Source organism: Stegostoma tigrinum, chromosome 3, assembly GCF_030684315.1.
Source record: "Stegostoma tigrinum isolate sSteTig4 chromosome 3, sSteTig4.hap1, whole genome shotgun sequence".
In the NCBI taxonomy this organism is placed as follows: Eukaryota; Metazoa; Chordata; class Chondrichthyes; order Orectolobiformes; family Stegostomatidae; genus Stegostoma; species Stegostoma tigrinum.
In genome coordinates this window covers 86,601,120-86,627,239 of record NC_081356.1, presented here as the reverse complement: position 1 = coordinate 86,627,239, position 26,120 = coordinate 86,601,120, and the positions used below count along the sequence as shown (strand labels likewise).

The 26,120-nt window shown below is 41.9% G+C and overlaps 1 protein-coding gene across 14 annotated transcripts in view; it reads left to right on the top strand.

The window, feature by feature from the left end:
- rgmb (repulsive guidance molecule BMP co-receptor b) overlaps window positions 1-26,120 on the top strand; it is a 164,965-nt gene that overhangs the window by 53,580 nt on the left and 85,265 nt on the right. For 8 of the 14 annotated variants that reach the window (XM_048527504.2, XM_048527497.2, XM_048527505.2 and 5 more), the window contains one exon: window positions 16,713-16,849. The exons of 2 other annotated variants lie outside the window; for them this stretch is intronic. Coding sequence is in view for 1 of the 12 variants with exons in the window: in XM_059644728.1 (XP_059500711.1) it covers window positions 17,012-17,074 (63 nt within the window). In the remaining 11 variants the exon portion in view is untranslated. Of the gene's footprint in view, window positions 1-2,298; window positions 2,337-9,682; window positions 9,701-16,712; window positions 16,850-16,893; window positions 17,075-26,120 lie in introns of those variants that run through there. 4 more of the 14 variants (XM_059644730.1, XM_059644731.1, XM_048527502.2 and 1 more) reach the window with 4 other exon arrangements.

Genomic DNA, 26,120 nt, shown 5'->3' with positions numbered 1-26,120 from the left:
TAGATTTTTTCCAAAGAGGTATCCAAGAGGACGGATGAGAGTAGAGCTATGAATGTTGTCTATATGGACTTTAGTAAGACCTTTGACAAGGTCTCACACAGCAGGCTAGTCATTAAAGTTAGGTCACGTGGAATCTAGGAAGAGTTAGCTAATTGGATTTAAAATTAGCTCGATGGTAGGAAGCAGAAGGTGGTGGTTGAAAGTTGTTCCTTGGACAGGTGGTGTGCCACAGGGGTCGATGCTGGGACCTTTGAAATTTGTTATTTACATAAATTATCCTAATGTGAACGTACAAGATGTGATTAGTAAGTTTGCGGATGATACAGAATTAGGAGGTATCATTGTTAGTGAAGATGGTTATCAGAAATTAGAGGGATTTTGATCAAATGGGGAAGTGGGCTGAGGATTGGCAAATGTAATTCAATACAGATAAGTGTGAGATGTTACATTTTGGAAAGTCAAACCCAGGTAGCTCTGATACAGTAGATGTTCGAGGTCCTGAGGAGTGTTGTGGAATAGAGGGACCTAGGAGTACGAGTATATAGCACGTTGAAAGTGGCGTCACAGGTAGACAGGCATTTGACACGTGGCCATCATTGGTCAAGGCTTTGAGTACAGGGGTTGGGACGTTATGTTACAGTTGTATAAGTCATTGGTAAGGCCTCACCTCGAGTAATGTGTACAGTTTCGGTCACTGTTATAGGAAAGACCTAGATAATCTGGAAAGTGTGCAAAGAAGAGTTAACAGAATGTTGCTATGACTAGCAGGCCTGAGTTATGGGGAGAGTTTGGCCAGGATAGGACTTTATTCCTTAGAACATAGAAGAATGAGGGGTGACCTTACTTTGGTGTATAAAGTCATGAGGGACATAGATGGTATGAATGCATTAATCCTTTTTCCCGGGGATGGGGAATTGAAAAGTAAAAACCGTAAGTTTAAAGTGAGAGGGGAAAGATTTAAGAAGGACCTGAGGGTCAACTTCTTCATGGAATGTGCTGCCAGAGAAAGTGGTTGAGGCAGGTACAATAGTAACAGTTTAAAAAAAAAAAAAAATTTTCGATTAGCTACATGGACAAGAAGAGTTTAGAGGGATCTGGACCAAACGTGGGCAATTGGAATTAGCTGAGTGGGCAGCATGGACCAGTTTGGGCCAAAGGGCCAATTTCAAAGCAGTGAGAAGACATTTAGCAAAAAAAAATGGGTGAAACACTCAGGAGAAACTGTAATGGAACAAAGTCATATTTAAGGAATTGGTGATGTAATCTGAAGTAAGAGTTAATATGGGGGATCCAAAAACAGGGCCCAATGGATCATGCAGATTATGATGAAACAAAATAAAAGGCTGTATGATGCATGTCCAGGTGTATGTTTCAAGAGAGAAGCAGGTGAAATAACAAAGTGTGGAGCTGGATGAACACAGCAGGCCAAGCAGCATCTTAGGAGAAATAAAACGGGTTCAGCAGAGAGATAAAGGGGAAAATAAGACTGACAAAGGGAGAATATGGCAATCGACCAAAAAAAACCCCAAAAGTATTAAGTTGTTTGTAAAGGACAAATTAGGCATGGAGAGGGTGATTTCTATTTAGAGCAGGATAAGGCTTGAATACTTGGATTCCTCTTCCTTGGTATTCACTAATATGTGGAATTTCAAATACTTGGAATGGATATGGTAAAAATTGAGAGGCGGAGCTACTTGAAGGGTATTTGTAGGATAGATAAGGCAGACTGCTCATTCTGAATATTTGTCTAGAAAACCTTATAAGGAAAGGCTAGGTCATTACCCCTCAAGTTCAGGGAAGGCAGAGGTTACTTAATTGAGACATAAGATTGAGGAGACTTGATCAGGCAGACTTCGAAATGATATTTCCCTTCTGGGAAAATTTAGTATTAAGGGGTCTTCGTTTAGAAATAAGGGGCATGCATTTCAAACAGAGATGAGGAAACAGTTTCTTCTCTGAGGGTTGTGAGACTTTAGAGTCCCCTTACTGAAATGGTAGTGGATGCAAAATCTTCAAATATTTTTAAGGCACAGGTACTTAGATTCCTGACAACAAAGGAGGTGAAAGATTATTGGGAGCATGCGTGAATGTAGAGTTGAGGTTAAAATCGGATCAGCCGTGATTTTATTAAATGACAGAGCAGGTTCAAAGGGCCACGTGGCCTATTTTTCTTCCTTATTCACATAAGTCATCTGTCCAGATGTCTTGTGCCTATGTTGCTAGTTGGGATGGAGATAACAACACAGATTGCCATGATCTTCTGGTTTTCCGTAGATGTGGGGAAAGTTCTAGAGGACTGGAGAGGGGTTAAAGTGACATCCTCATCAAAGAAGCAGGTAAGGACAGTCTGAGCTTCTGTGTGCTAGCTGCTTCAACGTTGTCACTACAACCTCATACAATCAGTGAAGATTACCAACAGGCAGTCAGAAGTATATTTGAATATACATAAGAACAAAGAGCAGGAGTGAGCCATTCAGTCCCTTGGCCTGCTCTGGTATTTAATTAGTTTGCTGATTTGATTGCAGTCTCAAACCCACATTCCTGACTACTCCGACAACTTTTACCCCACCTTCCCTATCCACTACCAAGAAACAATCCGCATACACTTCAAAAAATATTCCAAGCCACGCTTTCTGAAAAGGTGGTGGAGGCAGATTTCCAAAGAATCGTAACACTTTTTTTTTGTCTTTTTTGTCGATTGCCACATTCTCCCTTTGTCAGTCTTATTTTCCCCTTTATCTCCCTACTCAACCTGTTTTATTTCTCCTAAGATGCTGCTTGGCCTGATGTGTTCATCCAGCTCCACACTTTGCTATTTCACCTGCTTCTCTCTTGAAACATACACCTGGACATTCATCATACAATTCATTTTAAATGGAGGACCCATGATTTTTAAACAGTGACTCCTAGTTCTAGATTTGCTCATAAGAGGCAAACTTTTCTCCATGTCCACCATGTTAAGACTGCTCAGGACCTTCAATGTTTCAGTCAACTCCCCTTTTCTGCTTCCCCCTACATAGGTATTCAGTTCCCCTCTCAATAAATGATGACATTCTGTAGGCTTTAGGCTTGAGTTAATTAAGAATAGCTGATACAAATTTGGAAAAGACAGATCGAGACTGACTAATCAAATTGAATTTTTTGATGACGTAACAGAAAGGAAGGGAAAAGCAGCACAAATTGTCCATATGAATTTAAGAAAGCGCTCAACAGGGCACCACATAAATGGCCAGTTAAAAAATGAATCTATGTAGATAGTCTGGGAAGTTCTGTGTCCAATTAAATGGGAATTGATTGAAAGATAGGGAAAAAAATAAATCATTGATAAGAGAAAATGGAAACTGCAGATGCTGGAGAATCCAAGATAACAAAGTGTGAGGCTGGATGAACACAGCAGGCCAAGCAGCATCTCAGGAGCACAAAAGCTGACGTTTCGGGCCTAGACCCTTCTTCAGAGAGGGGGATGGGGAGAGGGTTCTGAAATAAATAGGGAGAGAGGGGGAGGTGGACAGAAGATGGATAGAAGAGAATTTAGGTGGAGAGGAGAGTATAGTTGGGGAGGGAATAGGTCAGTCCAGGGAGGACGGACAGGTCAAGGAGAGCTAGATATTTATTCTTCAGATGGCAGTTCACGCTTTCACTGATATTCAAAAGCTGTCTTATACTCACAATGACTGGCCAGTTTTCTTCTAATAGGATTGGTCCAAGGTTGTCAAAATCATGGGTACACACAGGGGCCCAAACCATGCCTGCCTCTTTGTAGATTCCGTGGAACAGTCCCTCTTCTGTACCTACACTAGCCCTAAACCCCACCTCTTCCTCCGTTACATTGATGACTGTATAGGTGCTGCCTCGTACTTCCAAGAAGAACTCGAACAGTTCACCCACTTCACCGACTCCTTCCACCCCAACCTCCAAGTTCACCTGGACCATGTCCAACACATCCCTCACCTTCCTGGACCCCTCTGCCTCCATCTTAGGCAACCACCTAGAAACCGATGTCCATTTCAAACCCAAGGACACCCACAGCTACTTAGAATACACCTCCTTCCACCCACTCTCCTGCAAAAATTCCATCCCCTATTCCCAATTCCTTCGCCTTTGCCGCAGCTGCTCTCAGGATGAGGCATTCCACTCCCTTACATCTCAGATGTCCTCGTTTTTCAAGGACCACAACTTCGCCCCCGCAGTGGTCGAGAACGCCCTCGACCGTGTCTCCCGCATTTTCCGCAACTCATCCCTCACACTCCATCCCCGCAATAACCGCCAAAAAAGGTTCCCTCTCGACATCACATACCACCCCACCAACCTCCGGATACAACGCTTCATCCTCTGACACCTCCGCCATCTACAATCCGACCCCTCCACGAAAGACATTTTTCATCCGCAGCTTTGTCTGCTTTCCAGAGAGACCCCTCTCTCCGGGACTCCCTTGTCCTCTCTACACTCCTCTCCAACCCCACCACACCCGGCACTTTCCCCTGCAACCGCAGGAAATGCTACACTTTCACCAACACCACCTCCCTCACCCACATCCCAGGCCCAAGAAGACGTTCCACATCAAGCAGATGTTAACCTGTACATCTGCCAATGTGGTATATTGCATCCGCTGTACCCGTTGTGGCTACCTCTACATCGGGGAAACCAAGCGGAGGCTTGGGACTGCTTTGCAGAACACCTACGCTCGGTTTGCAATAAACTACTGCAACCCCAGTCATGAACCATTTCGACTCCCCCTCCCTTTCCTTGGGTGATATGCCCAGTCTGGGCCTCCTGCAGCGCCACAGCGATGCCACCCGAAGGTTGCAGGAACAGCAACCCATTCTGCTTGGGAACCCTGCAGCCCAATGGTATCAATGTGGATTTCACAAGCTTCAAAATCTCCCCTCCCGCCACTACATCCCAAAACCAGCCCAGCTCATCCCCGCCTCCCTACCCTTTTCGTCCTCTCACCTATCCCCCACCCCACTTCAAGCCGCACCTCTATTTCCTACCTTCTAGCCTCATCCCGCCCCCTTGACCTGTCCGTCCTCCCCGGACTGACCTATCCCCTCCCTACCTCGCCACCTATGCTCACCTCTACAGGCTCCATCCCGCCCCTTTAACTTGTCTGTCTCCTCTCCACCTATCTTCTCTCTCTCCCTATTTATTTCAGAACCCTCTCCCCATCCCCCTTTTCTGATGAAGGTTCTAGGCCCGAAACGTCAGCTTTTGTGCTCCTAAAATGCTTCTTGGCCTGCTGTGTTCATCCCGCTCCACACTTTGTCTATTGTTGAGATGTTTTTCTATGCTTCTGTTGGTAGATGCTATATTTTGTGTATGAATGCATGTTAGTAACCAGCTAACTCTACTTTTTGTTTTTTTTCTGGTACGCTATTAAAACTTGGTTCTGCGTGCTCAAACGTCTTATGAATTTGCTGCTTCTCATAGCAGTGCCAGTAAAGATTAGATAAGAACACTGTAATTTCTGCCTTCAGTGAGATGATTTCCGTAAGCACGTATTGTGATCAAGGGAATGTTCTAAATTAAATTACAAATTTACAAACCTGAAGTGTGAATTTTACTGAAACTTTTTATCAATGTTAGATTTTGCTCAGACTGAGAGAACATTTGAGGCCAGGCAAGTCTGAAGACCAGTACTGTGGCTGGATCTTTCAGTTGTCCTGATAATCTCCAGTATAGCACTGTTGAAGTCTACTTATCCTTATTACATCATATTTTTAATGCACTGAATTGGGCTGTTAGGGGATCTCCATTACTACTGACACAATTGTACCAATGATTGGTTGATGCATGTTTTGGAGCTCTTTTACAGCTATCCTCCATTAGACTTAATGCATTGTACTCAGCCATTTGAAATCAGTTAATGTATGATAGAAGCTTGAGAGTTTGGGCTGCTTGAAACATTTCTAGCATCAGCTGTATATGGAAAATTTCAATAGCAAGTTGTGAAAAGTCTTCAGTTCCATGCATTGATTATTTCTGGTTCCCATTTTTGAATCTTGTCACACATTCACACAGAAAAAATGTGTTCCTTAGATGAAAGATTTGTGATTTTCCTTGGTATTGTTTGCTTGGATAAGATAGGTTGGAAAACCTGTTTCCATTAGCTGATGTTACAAGGTCTGAGGACGTGGTTTTGAGGTTTTTGGCAAAAGAAGCACTGGGAATGTGAGGAAGAACATTTTTTATGCAACAAGTAGTAATTGTTTGAACCTCTCAGTCCACACCAGTAGACCAAGTAGAAACAATGACTTTGAAAGGAAATTGGATTAGCATTTGAAGGTTGTGTTAGGAGGGGGAAGTCAAACCTTTCTGATAATGGAAATGCATTTGCTTGGTATTGTTTGCTGTTTGGATCCTGTGGATTCAGTTGAAGGACAGAAATAACATCTGTCAGAAGCAATGCTGTGAATTGTGCTGTACACCATTTTGGTTTATGAACCAGGTATTTATTTAATTCATTCACTGGTAAAACCAAGAATTTATGGTTCATCCTTGATTGTCCTGGCTAAGTTTGTGTTTCTATTTTAACGGCAGTTGTCTTCCTTTGAAAAGTTTTTAGCTTTTCTGGTTCCTATTTCCAATGGCTCCTTGGTGCCATACTTGGTCAAATGCTGCGTTGACAGCAGGTGTGGTTTATCTCAATTCGACTGTTGAATTCAGTTCTTTGTCCATGTTTGGATCAAATCTACAATGAGATTTGGAGCCAGTGGTCCTGTTGGAATCCAAACTGAGTGTTGATGAACAAGTTGAGTAAATGACAACAAAATGTGAGGCTGGATGAACACAGCAGGCCAAGCAGCATCTCAGGAGCACAAAAGCTGTCGTTTCGGGCCTAGACCCTTCATCACCCTCGGATGAAGGGTCTAGGCCCGAAACGTCAGCTTTTGTGCTCCTGAGATGCTGCTTGGCCTGCTGTGTTCATCCAGCCTCACATTTTGTTGTCTTGGATTCTCCAGCATCTGCAGTTCCCATTATCTCTAAGTTGAGTAAATGTCTGTCATTGACATTCCATCATGTGACTTCTCACCACTACTGTGCTGGAAACAGTGGGCTTCCAGCTTTGTGCATAGCCCTGCGAAAGGTGGATGCTGGACTGTTTCATGTTCATCATTCAGCCAATCATTCTTCCTCCATACTCATGTTTTTTGTTTGTTTATTTATCCTCCTTTCACTCTTTGTGGCTTTGAACCAATCTATCATTTAGAAACAGGAGCAGGAGTAAGCCAGTTAGCCTCTTGAGCCTGTTTTGCCATTCACTGAGATCATGGCTGATCTATGGCTTAACTCCGTATACCTGACTTTGGTCCATACCACTTAATTTTTTGTTAAGCAAAGATATTATCTATCTCAGATTTAAAAGTACCAACTGATTTAACTGTGATAATGGGAACTGCAGATGCTGGAGAATCCAAGATAATAAAATGTGAGGCTGGATGAACACAGGCCCAGGAGCACAAAAGCTGACGTTTCGGGCCTAGACCCTTCATCAGAGAGGGGGATGGGATGAGGGTTCTGGAATAAATAGGGAGAGAGGGGGAGGCGGACCGAAGATGGAGAGAAAAGAAGATAGGTGGAGAGGAGAGTACAGGTGGGGAGGTAGGGAGGAGATAGGTCAGTCCAGGGAAGACGGACAGGTCAAGGAGGCGGGATGAGGTTAGTAGGTAGGAGATGGAGGTGCGGCTTGGGGTGGGAGGAAGGGATGGGTGAGAGGAAGAACCGGTTAGGGAGGCAGAGACAGGTTGGACTGGTTTTGGGATGTAGCGGGTGGAGGGGAAGAGCTGGGCTGGTTGTGTGTGTGCAGTGGGGGGAGGGGACGAACTGGGCTGGTTTTGGGATGCAGTGGGGGAAGGGGAGATTTTGAAGCTTGTGAAGTCCACATTGATACCATTGGGCTGCAGGGTTCCCAAGCGGAATATGAGTTGCTGTTTCTGCAACCTTCGGGTGGCATCATTGTGGCACTGCAGGAGGCCCATGATGGACATGTCATCTAAAGAATGGGAGGGAGGATTGGAAATGGTTTGCGACTGGGAGGTGCAGTTGTTTATTGCGAACCGAGCGGAGGTGTTCTGCAAAGCGGTACATTGGGGAAAACAAGCGGAGGCTTGGGGACTGAACATAGAACATAGAACATTACAGCACAGTCAGAACACCTCCGCTCGGTTCGCAATAAACAACTGCACCTCCCAGTCGCAAACCATTTCCACTCCTCCCTCCCATTCTTTAGATGACATGTCCATCATGGGCCTCCTGCAGTGCCACAATGATGCCACCCGAAGGTTGCAGAAACAGCAACTCATATTCCGCTTGGGAACCCTGCAGCCCAATGGTATCAATGTGGACTTCACCAGCTTCAAAATCTCCCCTTCCCCCACCGCATCCCAAAACCAGCCCAGTTCGTCCCCTCCACCCACTACATTCCAAAACCAGTCCAACCTGTCTCTGCCTCCCTAACCTGTTCTTCCTCTCACCCATCCCTTCCTCCCACCCCAAGCCGCACCTCCATCTCCTACCTACTAACCTCATCCCACCTCCTTGACCTGTCCGTCTTCCCTGGACTGACCTATCCCCTCCCTACCTCCCCACCTATACTCTCCTCTCCACCTATCTTCTTTTCTCTCCATCTTTGGTCCGCCTCCCCCTCTCTCCCTATTTATTCCAGAACCCTCACCCCATCCCCCTCTCTGATGAAGGGTCTAGGCCCGAAACGTCAGCTTTTGTCCTCCTGAGATGCTGCTGGGCCTGCTGTGTTCATCCAGCCTCACATTTTATTAACTGATTTAACTGCTCTTGTTTGCGACTCTGCCCAGGTCTTCCTTTTTGTTCTTTCTTCAATCTGTCCCATATTTGTTTGCTTAAAATTTGTTGCGTATCTAACTTTGCCCAGATCAGTGAAAGGTCATTGACCTTAAGCATCACCTGTTTTTCACTTGACATATGCTACCTCTCGAATATTTTTAGCATCTTTTGTCTTTGCTTTGCTTCAGATTTCCAGCATCCATAGTATTTTACTTTTATTCTGTTGATTACTGAATGAATAATAAAACCAAAATATCTTGAATTGGCTATACCAAACAATCTGCACGATTGAGTGAAAATTTATTATTGCTTAAATTTGTTGGGGCTAGCAGATTTAAGCGATAATAATTTTTGGTCTGATATGACAGATTTCTAATTATTAAAGCACACAATTGTCATCATGCTTTCAACTGTATGTCCCTCATCCTGCCTCCAAATCTATTTTCATTTTTCCATGCTCAATACATAGGAAGTTATATGAATCAGTGAAAACAAACCCATAAAAGATTAATTTTTGACTTTGAAGTAACCTCAACTGCTTTGAAATGGAGAATAAAGAAAAGCATGTATATTTTACGAACAACATTTCCAAAATACCCAATTGCTTTATCCAGCAGTTTTATTAGCAATTTTACTCATCTACTATGTTAAGTACAGCAATAATTAAAACATGACTTTAGTAACAATCTGAAGGTGGATAAACCACCTGGCCGAGAGAGACTACAATTTGGAGTTCTGAGGAGATTGTGGAGGCACTGGTTGGTGATCTTTCAGGAATCAGTGGAGCCAGGGAGGATCCCAGAGGACTGGAAAACGTCTAATGTAACACCCCTGTTTAAGAAGGGAGGAAGGTAGAAGACAAAAAACCATAGGCCATTCAGCCTGACCGCAGTCTTTGGTAAGATTTTAGTGTTTGTTATTAAGGATTAGATTGTAGAGTACTAGGAAGTACATGGTAAAATAGGGCTGAGTCAGCATGGCTTCATCAAAGGGAGGTCATACCTGACAAATCTGGTGGAATTATTTGAGGTAACAAGTAAATTAGACAAAGGAGAGCAAGTGAACGTGATCCCTTTGAATTTCCACAACACCTTTTATAAGCTGCCTCACAGGAGGCTGCTAAATAAAATCCCATGGTGTTATGGGTAAGGTACCAGCATGGATAGAGGATTAGCTGACTGGAGGAAGGCAGTGGGAGAGAGTAAAGGGATCTGTTTCAGGATGGCAGCCAGTGACTAGTGGAATTCGGGTTACTAAAGCCTCAGGTTAAACCACCACCAATCATTAGCCACACGCGCCCTCTTTCCCGCTTCCCGCACGCGCGCTCCCCCTTTCCCCCTCCCCGCAAGCGCCCCCTCTTTCCCCCTCCCCGGTCCAGTAGGACTAATGTGGCTTTACCTATACCTAGTTAGCATCTGAAAGAGAAAGATGACCCAACATTTCAGCTTGCGACCATCTGAATTAACATAAATCACAAGTGTTTCACATGCAGCTGCACCTGCACCTGCTGTATTTGAAGTCTCTATCCAAAGCTCCACTAAGGTAACTTGAATGTGTAAAACCTGATCCATTACTGTTTTCCAAAAGGCGTGGGCAGTGATATGAAGATTTTCACAAAGACTCTGTTTAGATTTTCAATTGGATAAGTGCCATTTAGCTAAGACTAAAGTTCACATTCAACCTTTTTATGGTGTGGGAGAAGCCCTCTGCCTCGCCATCACTTCTGCTGTCAAGTCAGAGATAATGGGAACTGCAGATGCTGGAGAATCCAAGGCAACAAAATGTGAGGCTGGATGAACACAGCAGGCCAAGCAGCATCTCAGGAGCACAAAAGCTGACGTTTCGGGCCTATACCCCTCATCAGAGAGGGGGATGGGGTGAGGGTTCTGGAATAAATAGGGAGAGAAGGGGAGGCGGACCGAAGATCGAGAGAAAAGAAGATAGGTGGAGAGAGTATAGGTGGGGAGGTAGGGAGGGGATAGGTCAGTCCAGGGAAGACGGACAGGTCAAGGAGGTGGGATGAGGTTAGTAGGTAGATGGGGGTGCGGCTTGGGGTGGGAGGAAGGGATGGGTGAGAGGAAGAACAGGTTAGGGAGGCAGAGACAGGTTGGACTGGTTTTGGGATGCAGTGGGTGGAGGGGAAGAGCTGGGCTGGTTGTGTGGTGCAGTGGGGGGAGGGGACGAACTGGGCTGGTTTTGGGATGCGGTGGGGGAAGGGGAGATTTAGAAGCTTGTGAAGTCCACATTGAAACCATTGGGCTGCAGGGTTCCCAAGCGGAATATGAGTTGCTGTTCCTGCAACCTTCGGGTGGCATCATTGTGGCACTGCAGGAGGCCCATGATGGACATGTCATCTAAAGAATGGGAGGGGGAGTGGAAATGGTTTGCGACTGGGAGGTGCAGTTGTTTATTGCGAACCGAGCGGAGGTGTTCTGCAAAGCAGTACATTGAGGAAACCAAGCGGAGGCTTGGGGACTGCTTTGCAGAACACCTCCGCTCGGTTCGCAATAAACAACTGCACCTCCCAGTCGCAAACCATTTCCACTCCCCCTCCCATTCTTTAGATGACATGTCCATCATGGGCCTCCTGCAGTGCCACAATGATGCCACCCGAAGGTTGCAGGAACAGCAACTCATATTCCGCTTGGGAACCCTGCAGCCCAATGGTTTCAATGTGGACTTCACAAGCTTCTAAATCTCCCCTTCCCCCACCGCATCCCAAAACCAGCCCAGTTCGTCCCCTCCCCCCACTGCACCACACAACCAGCCCAGCTCTTCCCCTCCACCCACTGCATCCCAAAACCAGTCCAACCTGTCTCTGCCTCCCTAACCTGTTCTTCCTCTCACCCATCCCTTCCTCCCACCCCAAGCCGCACCCCCATCTACCTACTAACCTCATCCCACCTCCTTGACCTGTCCGTCTTCCCTGGACTGACCTATCCCCTCCCTACCTCCCCACCTATACTCTCTCCACCTATCTTCTTTTCTCTCGATCTTCGGTCCGCCTCCCCTTCTCTCCCTATTTATTCCAGAACCCTCACCCCATCCCCCTCTCTGATGAAGGGTCTAGGCCCGAAACGTCAGCTTTTGTGCTCCTGAGATGCTGCTTGGCCTGCTGTGTTCATCCAGCCTCACATTTTGTTGTCTCTGCTGTCAAGTCATGCAGCTTTGAAACTTAAGGATGGAGAAGCCAAGTGCAGGTTTCTGTGCTGCACCTCTGGGCCAGCAAAGCTGGAAGATTGATCTCTATCACAAAAAGGTTTTTGAAAACTTTCTAAAGTTCTACCCTCAAATCAAGACTATATTCATTCGTGTGTTACTCATAAATTTTCAAATTACTTACTTTGTTAATAATATTTCTTGTGTAAACATTAGCTGCATTCCTGCTGCCAGTACTTAGAGGTAAAGCCACTGACTATGCTGTCGTGTATTGTTTTAGAAAAAGTTGAAAGGCGCTGTTAGACTATTTTGGAAAACAGATTGTTACTAAAGCCATGTTTTAATTATTACTATGCTTAATACAAGTGATTAAAATTGCTAGTAAGAATCTGGATGAAGCAATTGGATATTTTGGAAAGAACATTTGTAAAATATACATGCTTTTCTTTGTTCCACATTTCAAAGCAGTTGAGGTTGCTTTAAAGTCAAAAATTCATCCTGAAACCCGATCTTTTATAGGTTTGTTTTCACTGATTCGTATTAACTCCCTATGTACTGACCAAGGAAATAGTGAAAATAGATTTGGAGGCAGGATGAGGGGACAGACAGTTGAAAGCACGTGATGATAACTGCATGCTTTAATAATTAGAAATCTGTCATGTAAGTCCAAAAAGAGACCAAAAAACTGCAGATGCTGGAATCCAAGGTACACAAACAGGAGGAATTGAAGCATGACAAGCTGATGGAAGTATGCTATTTTTAAATAACTGAACATCTGGAAGAACTTTGCAAGCCAGGCAGCGTCTGGAGGAGAGGAGCATTCAATGTTTTGGGTATTACTATTCTTCAGGACTGATGATGAAAATGGGGTTGGAGCAGGATAAGGGGATGGACAGTTGAAAGCATGTGATCACAATTGAATGCTTTAATAATTACAAATTTGCCATAGTGTTCAGATTTAAGTGCATATACATTTATTTTAGGAACACATCCTTTCCCCCTTGTTGACAGATGGAATGTAAAATTTCCAGAGAACATTGTCATTGAATAATAGAATCATACAGCAGGGAAACACGTCCAACTCGTCCATTATAACCAAGTCTCCCAAATTAAACTAGTCCCACCTATCTACGTGTGGCCCATATTCCTTTTAGCCTTGCCTATTTATATTCCAGTCCAAATGTTTTCAATGTTCTAACTATACCTGCATCTATAACTTCATCTGGCAGTTCATTCCACATATGAACCACCCTCTGTGTGTAAGAGATGCCCCTCAGCTACTTTTTCAATCTTTCTCCCCTCATCTTAAAAATATGTCCCCTAGTTTTGAATTACCCCACTTTTGGTTTATAGCACCTGATCTTGATTTTCTTGCCAAAAATATATCACTTCAAACTTTTTTTGCATGAAAATGTTATCTTCCACTTGTCCACCCATTCCAAGCTTATTTCTCTTGTCAGGAAGGCTATTGTTATTTTCCTCATTGTTCCTCACTGTCATTCGTAGCTTTTGAATTTGTGCTGTGTACACCCAGGTCTGGCCCTTTAATACGGAATAACAAAACCTAGTACTGACCCCTGAGAAGCCACATGATATACTTTATTTTCCTCCAGTTCAAAAAAAACTGGCCGTTCACCTCTACATGCTGACATTTGGGACACTTTTTCTCCTCTTGCTGCACTGTCCTTTTACACTTTGCTGACAAGCCTGTTGTATGGCTGTTCATCAAACTTGTTTTTGAAATGCATATACACCAAATCAACCTCCATACTCTCAACATTTTAGGTGAGAGTGAAGTAGTGGCGATATCGCTGGCCTGGATTCTTTCAGTGTCTCAAAAGAAATAGTTTCAAAAGGAATTTACCTACCATGTCTGGGGATGATAAGACTGACAGAGCTGTTCTTGAATCCCTTTCTTGTGTCCTAGTTCTGATCCTCAAGATGAAAAGTTACAACTTGTAGTTTCTTTTCAGCAATGTATAAAGATAGTATCACATCTGTCCTCTATCTCGTCGACCTGGGAGTTGTGGATTTGTTTGTCCTTTCTGTCGTTAAAAATATGGTTTGATTGTACTCAACGATCTCTGCTTTAATGGTTGCCCGTCTGTGGTTCAGTTTTGCCTGCCGATCTTAGGTTTCGGTTTATCTGGGCCAGATCAGGATCCAGTACCCTTTCTGCTAGGGATGTCATTTGTCCCCTGCTCGTTTGACAGCAACTGGGAGACTATTCAGATGTCTCCTCTTGATACTGCTGGTTTATCTTTTGGGTTACTGTACTCTTAACCTATTTGGCCATGACTTGAGGTCTGCCTGGAGCTGGTTTGGACTGGCAACCAAGGTAGAACTTGAAATTGGCAGTCTTCATCTTGTTTGATGGATGAGTGGAGAGAGAAGACTGGAGGAAAGTAATCATGGATCCTGAATTTTAACCTCATGTTCAGATGGACCATGACTTAGGTGGGGTAGTTAAGTCAAAGCTGGAAGGTGCAGGTGCCTGCCTAGGATGTACCATTCTACTAACAGTCCTTTACTTGCCCTACGTCGTCTCCTGTTCCACTAGCATACCTAATTGCCCCACCCGTCCTGTCAGTGAAATGTCCTGTATTTTGTTTCTTCAGAGTCGTTCATCCTGTCATTGGTACTGACATGAACATAGCACTGGCTGTTCATCTTCACAAGTGCGGTTTACTGCCACTCTGTGACGTTTTCGCGGGGCACTGGGGAGATCACACAAATCTTGGAGTAGTGCCTATGGCCCAGACGTACCCAACTGCCCTGATTAAATCATTGCTGTCATCAACCAATATTCAGTTGTGAACAATGGAGAGTGAGATACAATCCAGGACTTCAGCAACACTGGTTTGTCTTTCTTTCCGGCCTGGTGATTATCCATTTCTGCTCTACCTGCGTACCTTGAAGCAATAGGGTGCCCGTATTCAGAAATATACAGTTCACGATGACTTCAGCTTTGTCATTTTGTGTCTGTTCTATTCATGCTCGTGTGTGTCAGTTGAGATGCCATATTTGTATTAGATTGACTTTGAAGCAACCTAACATTGCAGAGTGGTTACCAAGTTTGACTTAACAGGACACCCAAGAAGGTATTCAACAATAGTCAGGCATTTGGAGTTGGTGACTAGTCTACCTCAACTGCATCTTGACTGTCATTCCCTTTTATACAAAACATATTTGCTTTAAGAAGAATCTTGAGCCATCATTGAATTAAATACAGAGTAGAGAATATTTCTGAAATTTTTCTGAATGAGAACCACTTCCAATATCTGTAACCAATGGCAACTTGACAAATTGTGGGAGAAGATAACATGCAATTGTAGAGACTTTCATTCAAGAGTTATTGTTTGTGGAGGAAAAAGGCATCCTCCCATTTTTCCCACAAGTAGAAGAGCTTCAAGCTAATCCGTTCCCTTGGTTGCTATCTGTGAAATGTTAAAATTAATTGATATTTTTCTACCTAACATAGTACGTTTTGTTCAAGCAGCAATGGTGAGTTTGAGATACTTTGCTTTTTATTGTACAATTTTTTTCCACACTTAAGTTCACCAATTAAGGGAAGAAAAATCTATTTGACTACTGGCCCAGACTTTGCTGAAGAAAAAGTGATATAGTCTGTTACTAATTAGCAAGTCGATAAATAGCTAATGATGTGGCAGGGGTCTTCATTCCTAACAAGCTGCTGGCCAATCTGCACATTAATAAAGCTTTCATTTGCCAAAATTAAAGTTACTTTATTTTTACATTTGACTCATAAATTCACCATTAAATTTAAGTAACTCGGCAAATGCGCAAGTAAATGTGTGAAGTCTTATTTCAGATTATCAACGATACTAAAAATGTTAAAATGTAAATTATAAGATGTTTGTTTTTGCTTTTTCCTTGTTTCTGTTTTGGCCTCTAAATCTGGTCTTTCTTTCCCTTTCAGTTTTCTTCTATACTTGATTTGACATTGAACTGACCCACTCTAATATACCCTCATACTCAGTTCTTTTTGTTTATTACTCCTTTTAATCTCGCTGGTTATACATTGTTTATTTTGTTATTCGTTGCCATCACTGAGCAGTTTTCACTTCAAGCATCTCTGTGAACAAGTTACTTTTATAAACCTACATGTGCGTGAACACATCTGAAGTGCACATTGAGATGCCTTACTAGAGCAAAACCTGGGCCATTATCATTGATTTTTGTTAGGATTATTTATTATTCATTGTTACTGGTTTAAATAAATAAATCATGAAATTTTGGAAAACGTTTTGAAGGTCTGCTTGTTAAAGGAAATGTTTCATAAGCAAGTTTGATGTGACTTGTTGACATGCATCTCATAACAAGCTGCCTTCTAGAAGGAGAGGCCTTGATCTAAAAATCCACACATTCTTACTGGATATGAGGTGTCCATGCCTGAGAGAGGGCTAGGTGTGGAGCAGGAGTTAAAGTATTTTAATACACATGATAAAGAATGAAGAAGAAAATCACAAGTAATAGACTGATTACTCAATGCTTTAAATCAAAAATTAATGTACATTAGAATGGCAGCATATTTATGAATATTTGGAAAGATTTTACATATTCTTTTGATCAATTATAATCATACTTTAATGACCAATATTGGTATCTGTAGAACAGTATTTAAATAATCCTGCATCATTAGCATTTTTCTAGCAAATTACTCACAGTAGAAAAAGTCCTTATTAGCAGATATCATTGCTTCTAATCAGTCCTGTTCATTAACTCTGCAGCTCCACTGAAAACCCTAAAATACTGGCTTTTCAATGGGAAAAGAAATATACTGGTCTGACAGCATTGTGCTTTGAAATGGAGAAGGATTAACTGAAAGACTTCCCTTGTGGATCTTCAAATGATGGAATTCTGAAAAGTAAGTTCGCCATTTACTGTCATATTGGAGAACTCTTCCTAACAGCTGGTTTCTGCTATATTAGTTTTTTGGGAACAGGCCATCCATCTGTCTTCTCAATTGTGAAGAGGCAGTATCCTGGAAACATGCCCTTGGCAATTGCAGATCCTACATGGAGACTTGATGCATTGCAAAAATAAATTTCAAAGATTTGAAATTTTTTCTGGCTTTTACATTAGACTCAAGGTTTGTATTATTTTTTAATCTCTTTCTTGTTCAGTCATATCCTTTCAATAACATGGTGGCCATTGACCAAAACTCTGTGCCCCATTCTAAATGTGAATTAACTAGTATTTCATGCAGCTCTACTAGGATCTTGTTGCTTTTGTGAAATAGAGTATTCTATCTGCTGCCTTGACCACCTAATCTACTTGCTGTGCTACCTTCAGTAGTTGTAAACTCCAGTGACATTCACTTCCTCCTATGTCCTTCATAATCTTACTGTTTATTTCATTTCACTTGCCTTGTTTGTCATGACCCCACCACACCAAGTGTATGGCACGTACTTCTCTGGACTGAATCTCATTTGTCAGTTTTCTCTTCACCTGACCAGTTCTTTGACCTCTTCCTTCTTCCTTGCTATCAACCGCATGGCCAGCTTTCATGTCATTTGCAGGTTCCTTGTAATATCAATGGCTTAAAGGGCGTAATTATTACACACAGCAAGGAGCACACTGCTGACTTTCAGCGAATCCCACTGGAACCATCTAGTTACTAAAGCACCTGCCACTTAGCGAATTGTTTCACCCAACCTGCCCTTAGCCTTGGATCCCACAATCCTACCATGATTAGTTATTTAATTGTGTCACTTAGAAGACTAAGGAGGCAATTGTAATATATAATCCAGGTAAAGAAATAGAGGTACTAGCAAGGGATCCAAACCATCTTTGTAGAACTTATTCATTTAGTCAAACACCTTTTCAGCACTCGAGAAACATTGACCTGCAACCAGTTAGTCAGATGTGGTGGAAATCTTGCAGCTTCATGTAACCTAGATAGAAATATATGTTTAATGGGGCAATCAGAGTGGCATACTGAGAAGGTAGAGGAATTTTATGGGGCTATGATGAGCATTGCTAGTTGCCCTATCCCTGCAAAAATCAGTGGCTTAACTTCAGAGTAATCTACAGCAGTACTACTAAAGATGATTTGTTCTGGTTGTTCTGTGCTTTAAGGGTTAGGTTGGAGTTTTTGGTTGTTCTCTTTGGAACTCAGGAAATTCGGGATTTGAAAGACATGTTCAAGATTATGACAGCTATTGTAGACAGAGATACATAATGACAGAAGTTGTTCCAATCTGCTGATTATATAAAGAATAGGGCACACAGATTTACAGTTACAAACAAGTTGTGTGGAGGGATGTGAGGAAGGACTTAGCTCTTTGTGGCAAGGGTAGTGGAAAGCATTAATTTCTAAACAAAATTGTCATTTATGTGTAGTTGAGTTAAGTAAACTTGCAGGGCTACAGGGAAGGGGACTCACTGGATTGCTCAAGAGAGCTGACAAAAGACTTGATAGGTTGAATAGCATCCTGTTGTGTCATAATGATGCCATGAGAATGATTGATTGTAATTTATTACATAAAATATTGTGGTGTTTTTAAGCTTAATATTTCAATGCTACTGCAAACAAGACCTAGATAAGTTATTGGTGTTTAAAAAAAAGTTTAGATTGCACTATTATCGGCTACATTTTGGAGACGGAAATGGGAGATTGGGGGGAAAACATCCAAGGTGAGGTCTTTCTAGAACCATTCCAATGCTTTGTTTGACTTGCTGTGGTAGTATGAATGGATGTCCTGTCTGTTATCTACCTTGTCTGAAAGCAAACTGTGTTAACCTGATTGTTTAGCAGTGAAGCTTTGTTTTACAGTTCAAACAGTCTTGATGAGAGATTGGTTCCCTCTTAATTTTAGGCACTTCAAAGAGGAACAACTGCGAGACTGGATTTTTTTATTATTTGTGCAAATACTTTAGCAATAGAAATAATGTCTCTGATATGAAATGAAATGATGCATGACTATCGCATCCTAAATGGAATAAACTGAATAGAAAAACCAAGTTGCTGGAAAGCTCAGCAAGTCTGGCAGCATCTGTGGAGGAGAAGACAGTTAACGTTTCGATCTGATGACCCTTCCTCAGAACACGTTCTGAGTTCTGAGGAAGGGTCACTAGACCCGAAATGTTAACTGTTTTCTCCTCCACAGATGCTGCCAGACCTGCTGAGCTTTTCCAGCAACTTTGTTTTTGTTCCTGATTTAAAGCTTCTGCAGCTCTTTTCGTTTTTATTTTGAATAGATTGCAGTTTTTCCCTTTTATACTAAATCAGAAACTTTCTCAAAGAAGGACAAAATATGTAGTTCGAGCTGCATTTAACTGATGTTCTGAGAAGGTTAGATGAAGACAGTCGGTACATGTAGAGTACACATGCTAGCGTTGACCAGTTTTCCTGAATGGTTTATTTCTGTATTGTGAATTCTGTGTCCATATGTGCCTCACTGTGGTATGGGATATCGTCATTCCAAATTATATAGTAGTTCTATTACTCTGTACTTTTTCTTATTGAAGATGATCATTTGTGAATTTGAGACACTGGTTAACTTGACTGGAAATAGCTCTTGAACTGTGGTAGCTGAAACAAGTTTAATGTTTAGCTGCTTAGTCAAACTGTCATTGGGAATTCAAAACTTTACTCAGCCTCATTTTGTTCCTAGAATATGTGTTCTGAAAGACATTTTGTGCCTCAACGAAGAATGTAGTAAAACAAAATCGCCCTAAAATGTTCTTACAGTAAAGATGAATCTTTTCAAAGCATTGAATATGATGAATGTCAGAGATAGTAGGAACTGCAAATGCTGGTGAATCCGAGATAACAAGTTGTGGAGCTGGATGAACACAGCAGGCCGAGCAGGAAAGCTGACGGTTCGGGCCTGATGAAGGGTCTCGGCCTGAAACGTCAGCTTTCCTGCTCCTAAGATGCTGCTTAGCCTGCTGTGTTCATCCAGCTTCACACTTTGTTATATGAATGTCAGTGGCCTTAGTTTTGGAATGGACAAATATTACCTTTTGTGGGTTGACGTCAAAACTGTGCCCTTTCAAATAAGAAAAAAATCTCCTTTATTATGTACAATAGGCCTGAAACAATTAATAAAAACCGAAAGAGCTGCAATTCTTGGCTGATTTTTTTTTTAACCTGATTCTTTCACTCACTTCTCACACATACGTATCTTTCTGTTAAGAGTCAAGATGGGAACATTTCTTTCACTTGCGCATCAAGGTGAACTACTTTCCAAATTTAGTGAACTGAAAACTGAAGCAGCTAGCCAGATGGTATTCCCATGGTTTTCAATCCTTTCCCACTTTTTCTGCTTTTGATGTATCTGATGCTTTGTGGTTATGCTTTGAGTGAGTGCGTTTGGAGTTAGGCACTTGACTTCCCCATGTGATGGGTTTCATTTTTTGCCTTTTGAGGTATGGGCAAGGAAGGACAAACTCACTACAGGTTTAGGTAGTTTTCAGAGAGGAAAGTAAACGGGGAAGCCATGTGAGACCACACTGTCACATCTTTCATTGTTTATGTTTGTGAATATATTAGTCATCTACTTGAGAAAAGTGATGGCGTAGAAATACCTTAAAGGAAGCAAGAAATTTGTTTAAAATTGGAGAGGTAGATCTTTAATATTTTGATGTAATAATAAAATGCAACTAGTTTCCAATTACTCAGAGAGAACTGCCGATGCTGGAGTCAGAGATAACACGGTAGGGAGCTGAAGGAACACAGCGGGCCAGACAGCCTCAGAGGAACAGGAACGTTGACGTTTCTGGTCAGTATCCTACTTCAGAAATGAAGAAAGATCCTGACCGAAATGTCAACTTTCCTGCTCCTCTGATGCTGCCTGGTTTGCTGTGCTCTTCCAGCTCCACACTGTGTAATCTTTAGTTTCCAATTACAGTCCTGTTTTAAAATAAAATTGCAGTTATCGAGTGTTGCCAAGTTATTTGCTTAATTACAATCTACACGTTATAGCATAGCTTTAAACAAAAAGGACCTTAAGATCCTTTTCCTAAAGATAAGATTTTAAAAACAAATTAATCATTTATGTAAGGGTGATGAAGGGTCTGATGAAGGGTCTAGGCCCGAAACGTCAGCTTTTGTGCTCTTGAGATGCTGCTCGGCCTGCTGTGTTCATCCAGCTCCACACTTTGTTATCTTCTAATCATTTATGTAACCTGTAAGGGGTTTGGTAAAACTACCAGCACCACCACTTTTAAACATTATCACCTGATGAAATGCTTTTCATACTGCAACAAAAGATACTTAATGCATTGGTTACCATAATTACTGAAACATAAGCATTTACTGAGTTTAAAAATGTAGATTAATCACTGAATGATCACCGGATCATTTTTTCATACTTAGAAAGACCTTAGCATATTGATTGGCAAGTAAGTGTCAAAAACATTGGCTTTAGAGAAGCAGTACAGTGACAAAATAAACCCATGCTTCCTGTTCACTTGTGTTTTATTCATTTATCTCTTCAGTCAACAAGGACAGCTAGTTTTCATAAACATAAGGAATTTGTCGTTGAGACTTTCTTGCTCCAAAACATCTTTGTTAATGGTTATTCCTTTTTAAATGCATTTGATTATAGGCAAAAGTATCAAGAGGACACCTGTACATTTGTTAAATATTGGCAGTTTTGTAAAGGAAAGAGGTTTCAGTTGTCTGCGGAGTCAAATCCCCTAAAAGTAATATTTGACTTCCTCTGTGAATGAAACATTTCTCAATATTCATTTTTTATGACTCCATTTTGTGTTTAATTCCTGCATTGCTTGAGTACTGATATTCCCTTTAATAAAGGTCAGAAAAGGATTTTGAAAAATGTAGCTTTGTAGACTTTATCTGGAAATTTGTTTAGTTTTTACTTCAACATGGTTTTGTTAATTATTACGGTCACAGAATTCTGGAAATGTCTTGGAGGAAAATAATTATGAATGTAAAAAATGGCCAAGTTGTAAGTTATCTCTTAGTTCCATTGTACTTTCAAAGGTAAACTATTAAATATCATTGCTGTTAGTGATGCTATAAAATGTCTGAATGCAAACCAGCATCCATCTTAAGATGAAATGCTGCATCAAGGAAAATGACTCAGTAAGGGCGCCTCAGGAGAAAATGATCTGTAAACAATGAGAGTTGGAAAGAATATTGGCTAAAATGTCGTTTATTGTTCCCTGGATGCCTAATTTGAAGATAATTTTGTCTGTGTGGTGAAAAACCTCTAAATTGAAGATTCAAGAGTCTCAACTTTTGTTGCTAAATAAAACTATAAAAGGAAGCACTAGGTTTGTGACACCTTGGTTGGATTGGAAAAATTAGCCTCCTATCCAAGGAGGAGCTTTGAAGCTGTACTTACTAAAGAATACTTTGCTAAATCTCACAGGCTTGGCTTTTTTATATAGTTGGAAATGTAAAGCAGTGATTCTGGTTATATTGGCAAACCCCTTTAGGAAAGAAAGTCCCTTTTGAAGGCATTGCAGCAGTGATGGGAAGGCAAAGATGAAATTGAAAAAATAATTACAACACATAATAGGTACAGCAAATCGTGATCAGAGATAATGGGCACTGCAGATGCTGGAGAATCCGAGATAACAAAGTGTGAAGCTGGATGAACACAACAGGCTAAGCAGCATCTTAGGAGCACAAAAGCTGACGTTTCGGGCCTAGACCCTTCTTCAGAGAGGGGGATGGGGAGATGGTTCTGAAATAAATAGGGAGAGAGGGGGAGGGGGACCGAAGATGGATAGAGGAGAAGATAAGTGGAGAGGAGAGTATAGGTGTGGAGGTGGGGAGGGGATAGGTCAGTCCGGGGAGGATGGACACGTCAGGGGGGTGGGATGACATTAGTAGGTAGGAAATGGAGGTGTGGCTTGAGGTGGGAGGAGGGGATAGGTGAGAGGAAGAACAGGTTGGGGAGGCGGGGGCGAGCTGGGCTGGTTTGGGATGCAGTAGGGGAAGGGGAGATTTTGAAGCTTGTGAAGTCCACATTGATATCATTGGGTTGCAGGGTTCCCAAGCGGAATATGAGTTGCTGTTCCTTCAACCTTCGGGTGGCGTCATTACAGCGCTGCAGGAGGCCCATGATGGACATGTCGTCTAAGGAATGGGAGGGGGGAGTTAAAATGGTTCGCGACTAGGGGGTGCAGTTGTTTATTGCGAACCGAACGGAGGTGTTCTGCAAAACGGTCCCCAAACCTCTGTTTGGTTTCCCCAATGTAGAGGAAGCCACACCGGGTACAGTGGATACAGTTTACCACATTGGCAGATGTGCAGGTGAACATCTGCTTGATGTGGAAAGTCACCTTGGGCCTGGAATGGGGGTGAGGGAGGAGGTGTGGGGGCAAGTGTAGCACTTCCTGCGGTTGCGGGGAAGTGCCGGGTGTGGTGGGGTTGGAGGGGAGTATGGAGCGGACAAAGGAGTCGTGGAAAGAGTGGTCTCTCCGGAAGGCACACAAGGGTGGGGATGGAAAAATGTCTTGGGTGGTGGGGTCGGATTGTAGATGGCAAAATTGTCGGAGGATGATGCGTGGTATCCGGACGTTGGTGAGTTGGTTTGTGAGAACCCTCTCCCCATCCCCCTCTCTCATGAAGGGTCTAGGCCCGAAACATCAATTTTTGTGCTCCTAAGATGCTGCTTGGCCTGCTATGTTCATCCAGCTCCACACTTTGTTATCTAGGTGCAGCAAATGATTACATCCCTTCAGGATAGTGTTCTGTGCCATCATGATCCACAGCATGTGATTTTACTTTGATTAATTCAGTGTTTTTTCTGTTACTACCTTATCTAAACACACTACAGATATTCTGAAAAAAATAAAGGATTTTAATGTAGCCCATGGACTGGTGAAGTGGGGCTTAGGATGGAAGCTGGGAGAAGAAAGGGAGGACTGAGGAGTGGAAGAAGTGCTTATTTCTATGCTAGTTGTCAGAAAATGTTGATCAACCACTAACTGCGATTATCATAGGTTGGCAAATATGATTCCTAGTTTGAATTTCGGATTTCCTGTCATTTTGCATAATTTATAACCTTTTCATGTGGAGTTTGTAATCAAACTGAAGCTTTATCTGGAAGAAAGTGAGCAGAAGGTTAGGTTGACCCCTCCTACAATTACAGTGAGTTGAACAATAGGAATGATGAGGGCAATAAAGCTATATTGATGCTCTATATCAGATTCCAAAACCTGCTTTGGAGCAAGCCATACAATTCTCGGCAGCATTCAAAATAGTCCCACAGCCTTCTACCTACCATCTATTATCCTCCAATTCCAGTACTTTGGCATCCTGCCAACATATGAATGAAATATGCCCAATATATACTCTCTTGCAAGTTTCCACAGCTCTGTCAATTATTCAAGATATAGTTTATAACCTTGCAAAACATTTGTGAGAACAAAGTGTGGGATGACTTGGTCATGTGGGTATTCCTGCAAAATATTAAAAAAAATTAAAATATCAAAAAATCCTGTATCTTGCAATCACCAGACGCAAATGAGTATGCTGGGAACTATTTGTGGGCTTACGCAAGTGTCAAAACACTTAAAGTAAACCATCTCTGTAACTTAAAATTAAAGTATCAAGTTTTACTTGGCTTTTTATTCAAAACTTTTCTTCACTCAGACATTGGGCCTCTTTTGTAAGTAGTTGCATTGAAGTTTCCTATTGAAATCCTCCTGTACCAATAAAATGTAAGGTGTGGTTAAAACCCTACATCAAACAGAGAGGTTGCTTTCATTGTTTTTGATTATAGCTGTTTACAAATGAGACGTGACATTTCGAAATTATCAAAATCACCTTCCGTGCAGCTTTAATCACAGGTCTTAAATAATCATTAACTTCATTGAGTAGTAATTTCACTAGAGTTCAAGGTGTGAAAGAGCTAGGTGATTTTTTTTCTTGCATGAGGTAGAAGGGTTTGTTATTTAATCATACAAGCAAAGTGATTAATGGTTTTTAAAAATAAGGATTAAATAAGCCTAACAAAAGTGTTTTACTTGTTTTGTAAATTATTATACATGCGTTATTAATATTTTTCATATCAGGAACAGTCCAAACTAAACCATGACAGCAGGACAATGGTATAGGTTAAGACTAGTGAAAGATTTGAATTGGTCTCAAAGTTCTTTGCATAAAGGCTGAACAACATGAGTGGATGTCGGTCGAGGATAATATGGAAAACTGTCCTGCACTTATTTTAGAAGAAGCAGAATGCTGTGTTTAATAAACAGAACTGACGGGCCCTCCTAGGGGAATAGGCTAAAATTAGTTTGAATGTTTTACCCTATCTGAATATCTTATGCACATAAAATTTTAGACAACAACTTCCTTGTACCTCTGTAAATATCCTTATTTAAGTTGGTGACGTGGATTTGAGACCCATGTTGTTCTCTCACAACTATCATGTTATGATCATTGCCATCCAGAGCATCCTTGCTTATGAGATTCTTATCAATCCTACCTCATTGCTAGATCTAAAATGGCCTGTTCCTGTGTAGGTTCTGCAATGTAAAACTTATACAGACAACCCCTGGTGCATTCGACAAGTTCACCTTTCATATTGCTCTTATTTATCTGATTTGTCCAGTCAATACGCAGTTTAAAATCCCTCATAACAATTGCACTGTCCTTCTTACTCACTTTCATTATTTCCAGGTTTGGACTTTGCCTACAATGAGGCAACTCGTCAGAGCACTGTAGACTCATCACACCTGTAACTTCTTTCTCTTGCTGTTCTTTTCTTCCACTGTACTAACTCCACATCATGATTGATTTCATCTGTCTCATACTCATCACCATGCTGATAACATCCTACTGCACCTCATGGAGTCATAAGCTATACAGAAAGGAAACAGATGCTTTGGTCCAAATAGGACCTAAATTAATATTCCAGGATGTTCTAAATTAGTCTAGTTCCATTTGGCATATATCACTCTAACCCTTCCTATTCATATACCCATCCAGATGCTTTCTAAATTCTGTAATTGTAAAAGAGTGCTTCACTTCCTCTGGTAGCTCATTCATACACTCTCTAGCCTCTGCATGAAAAGTTGCCCCATAGGTCCCTTTTTAAATCATTCCCCTCTCACGTTTAAACCTATACCCTCTAGTATTGGATTCCTGTACCCTAGGGAACCCCTTTACCATTTACCTATCCTTCAGGAATGTTGAATATTGTTCC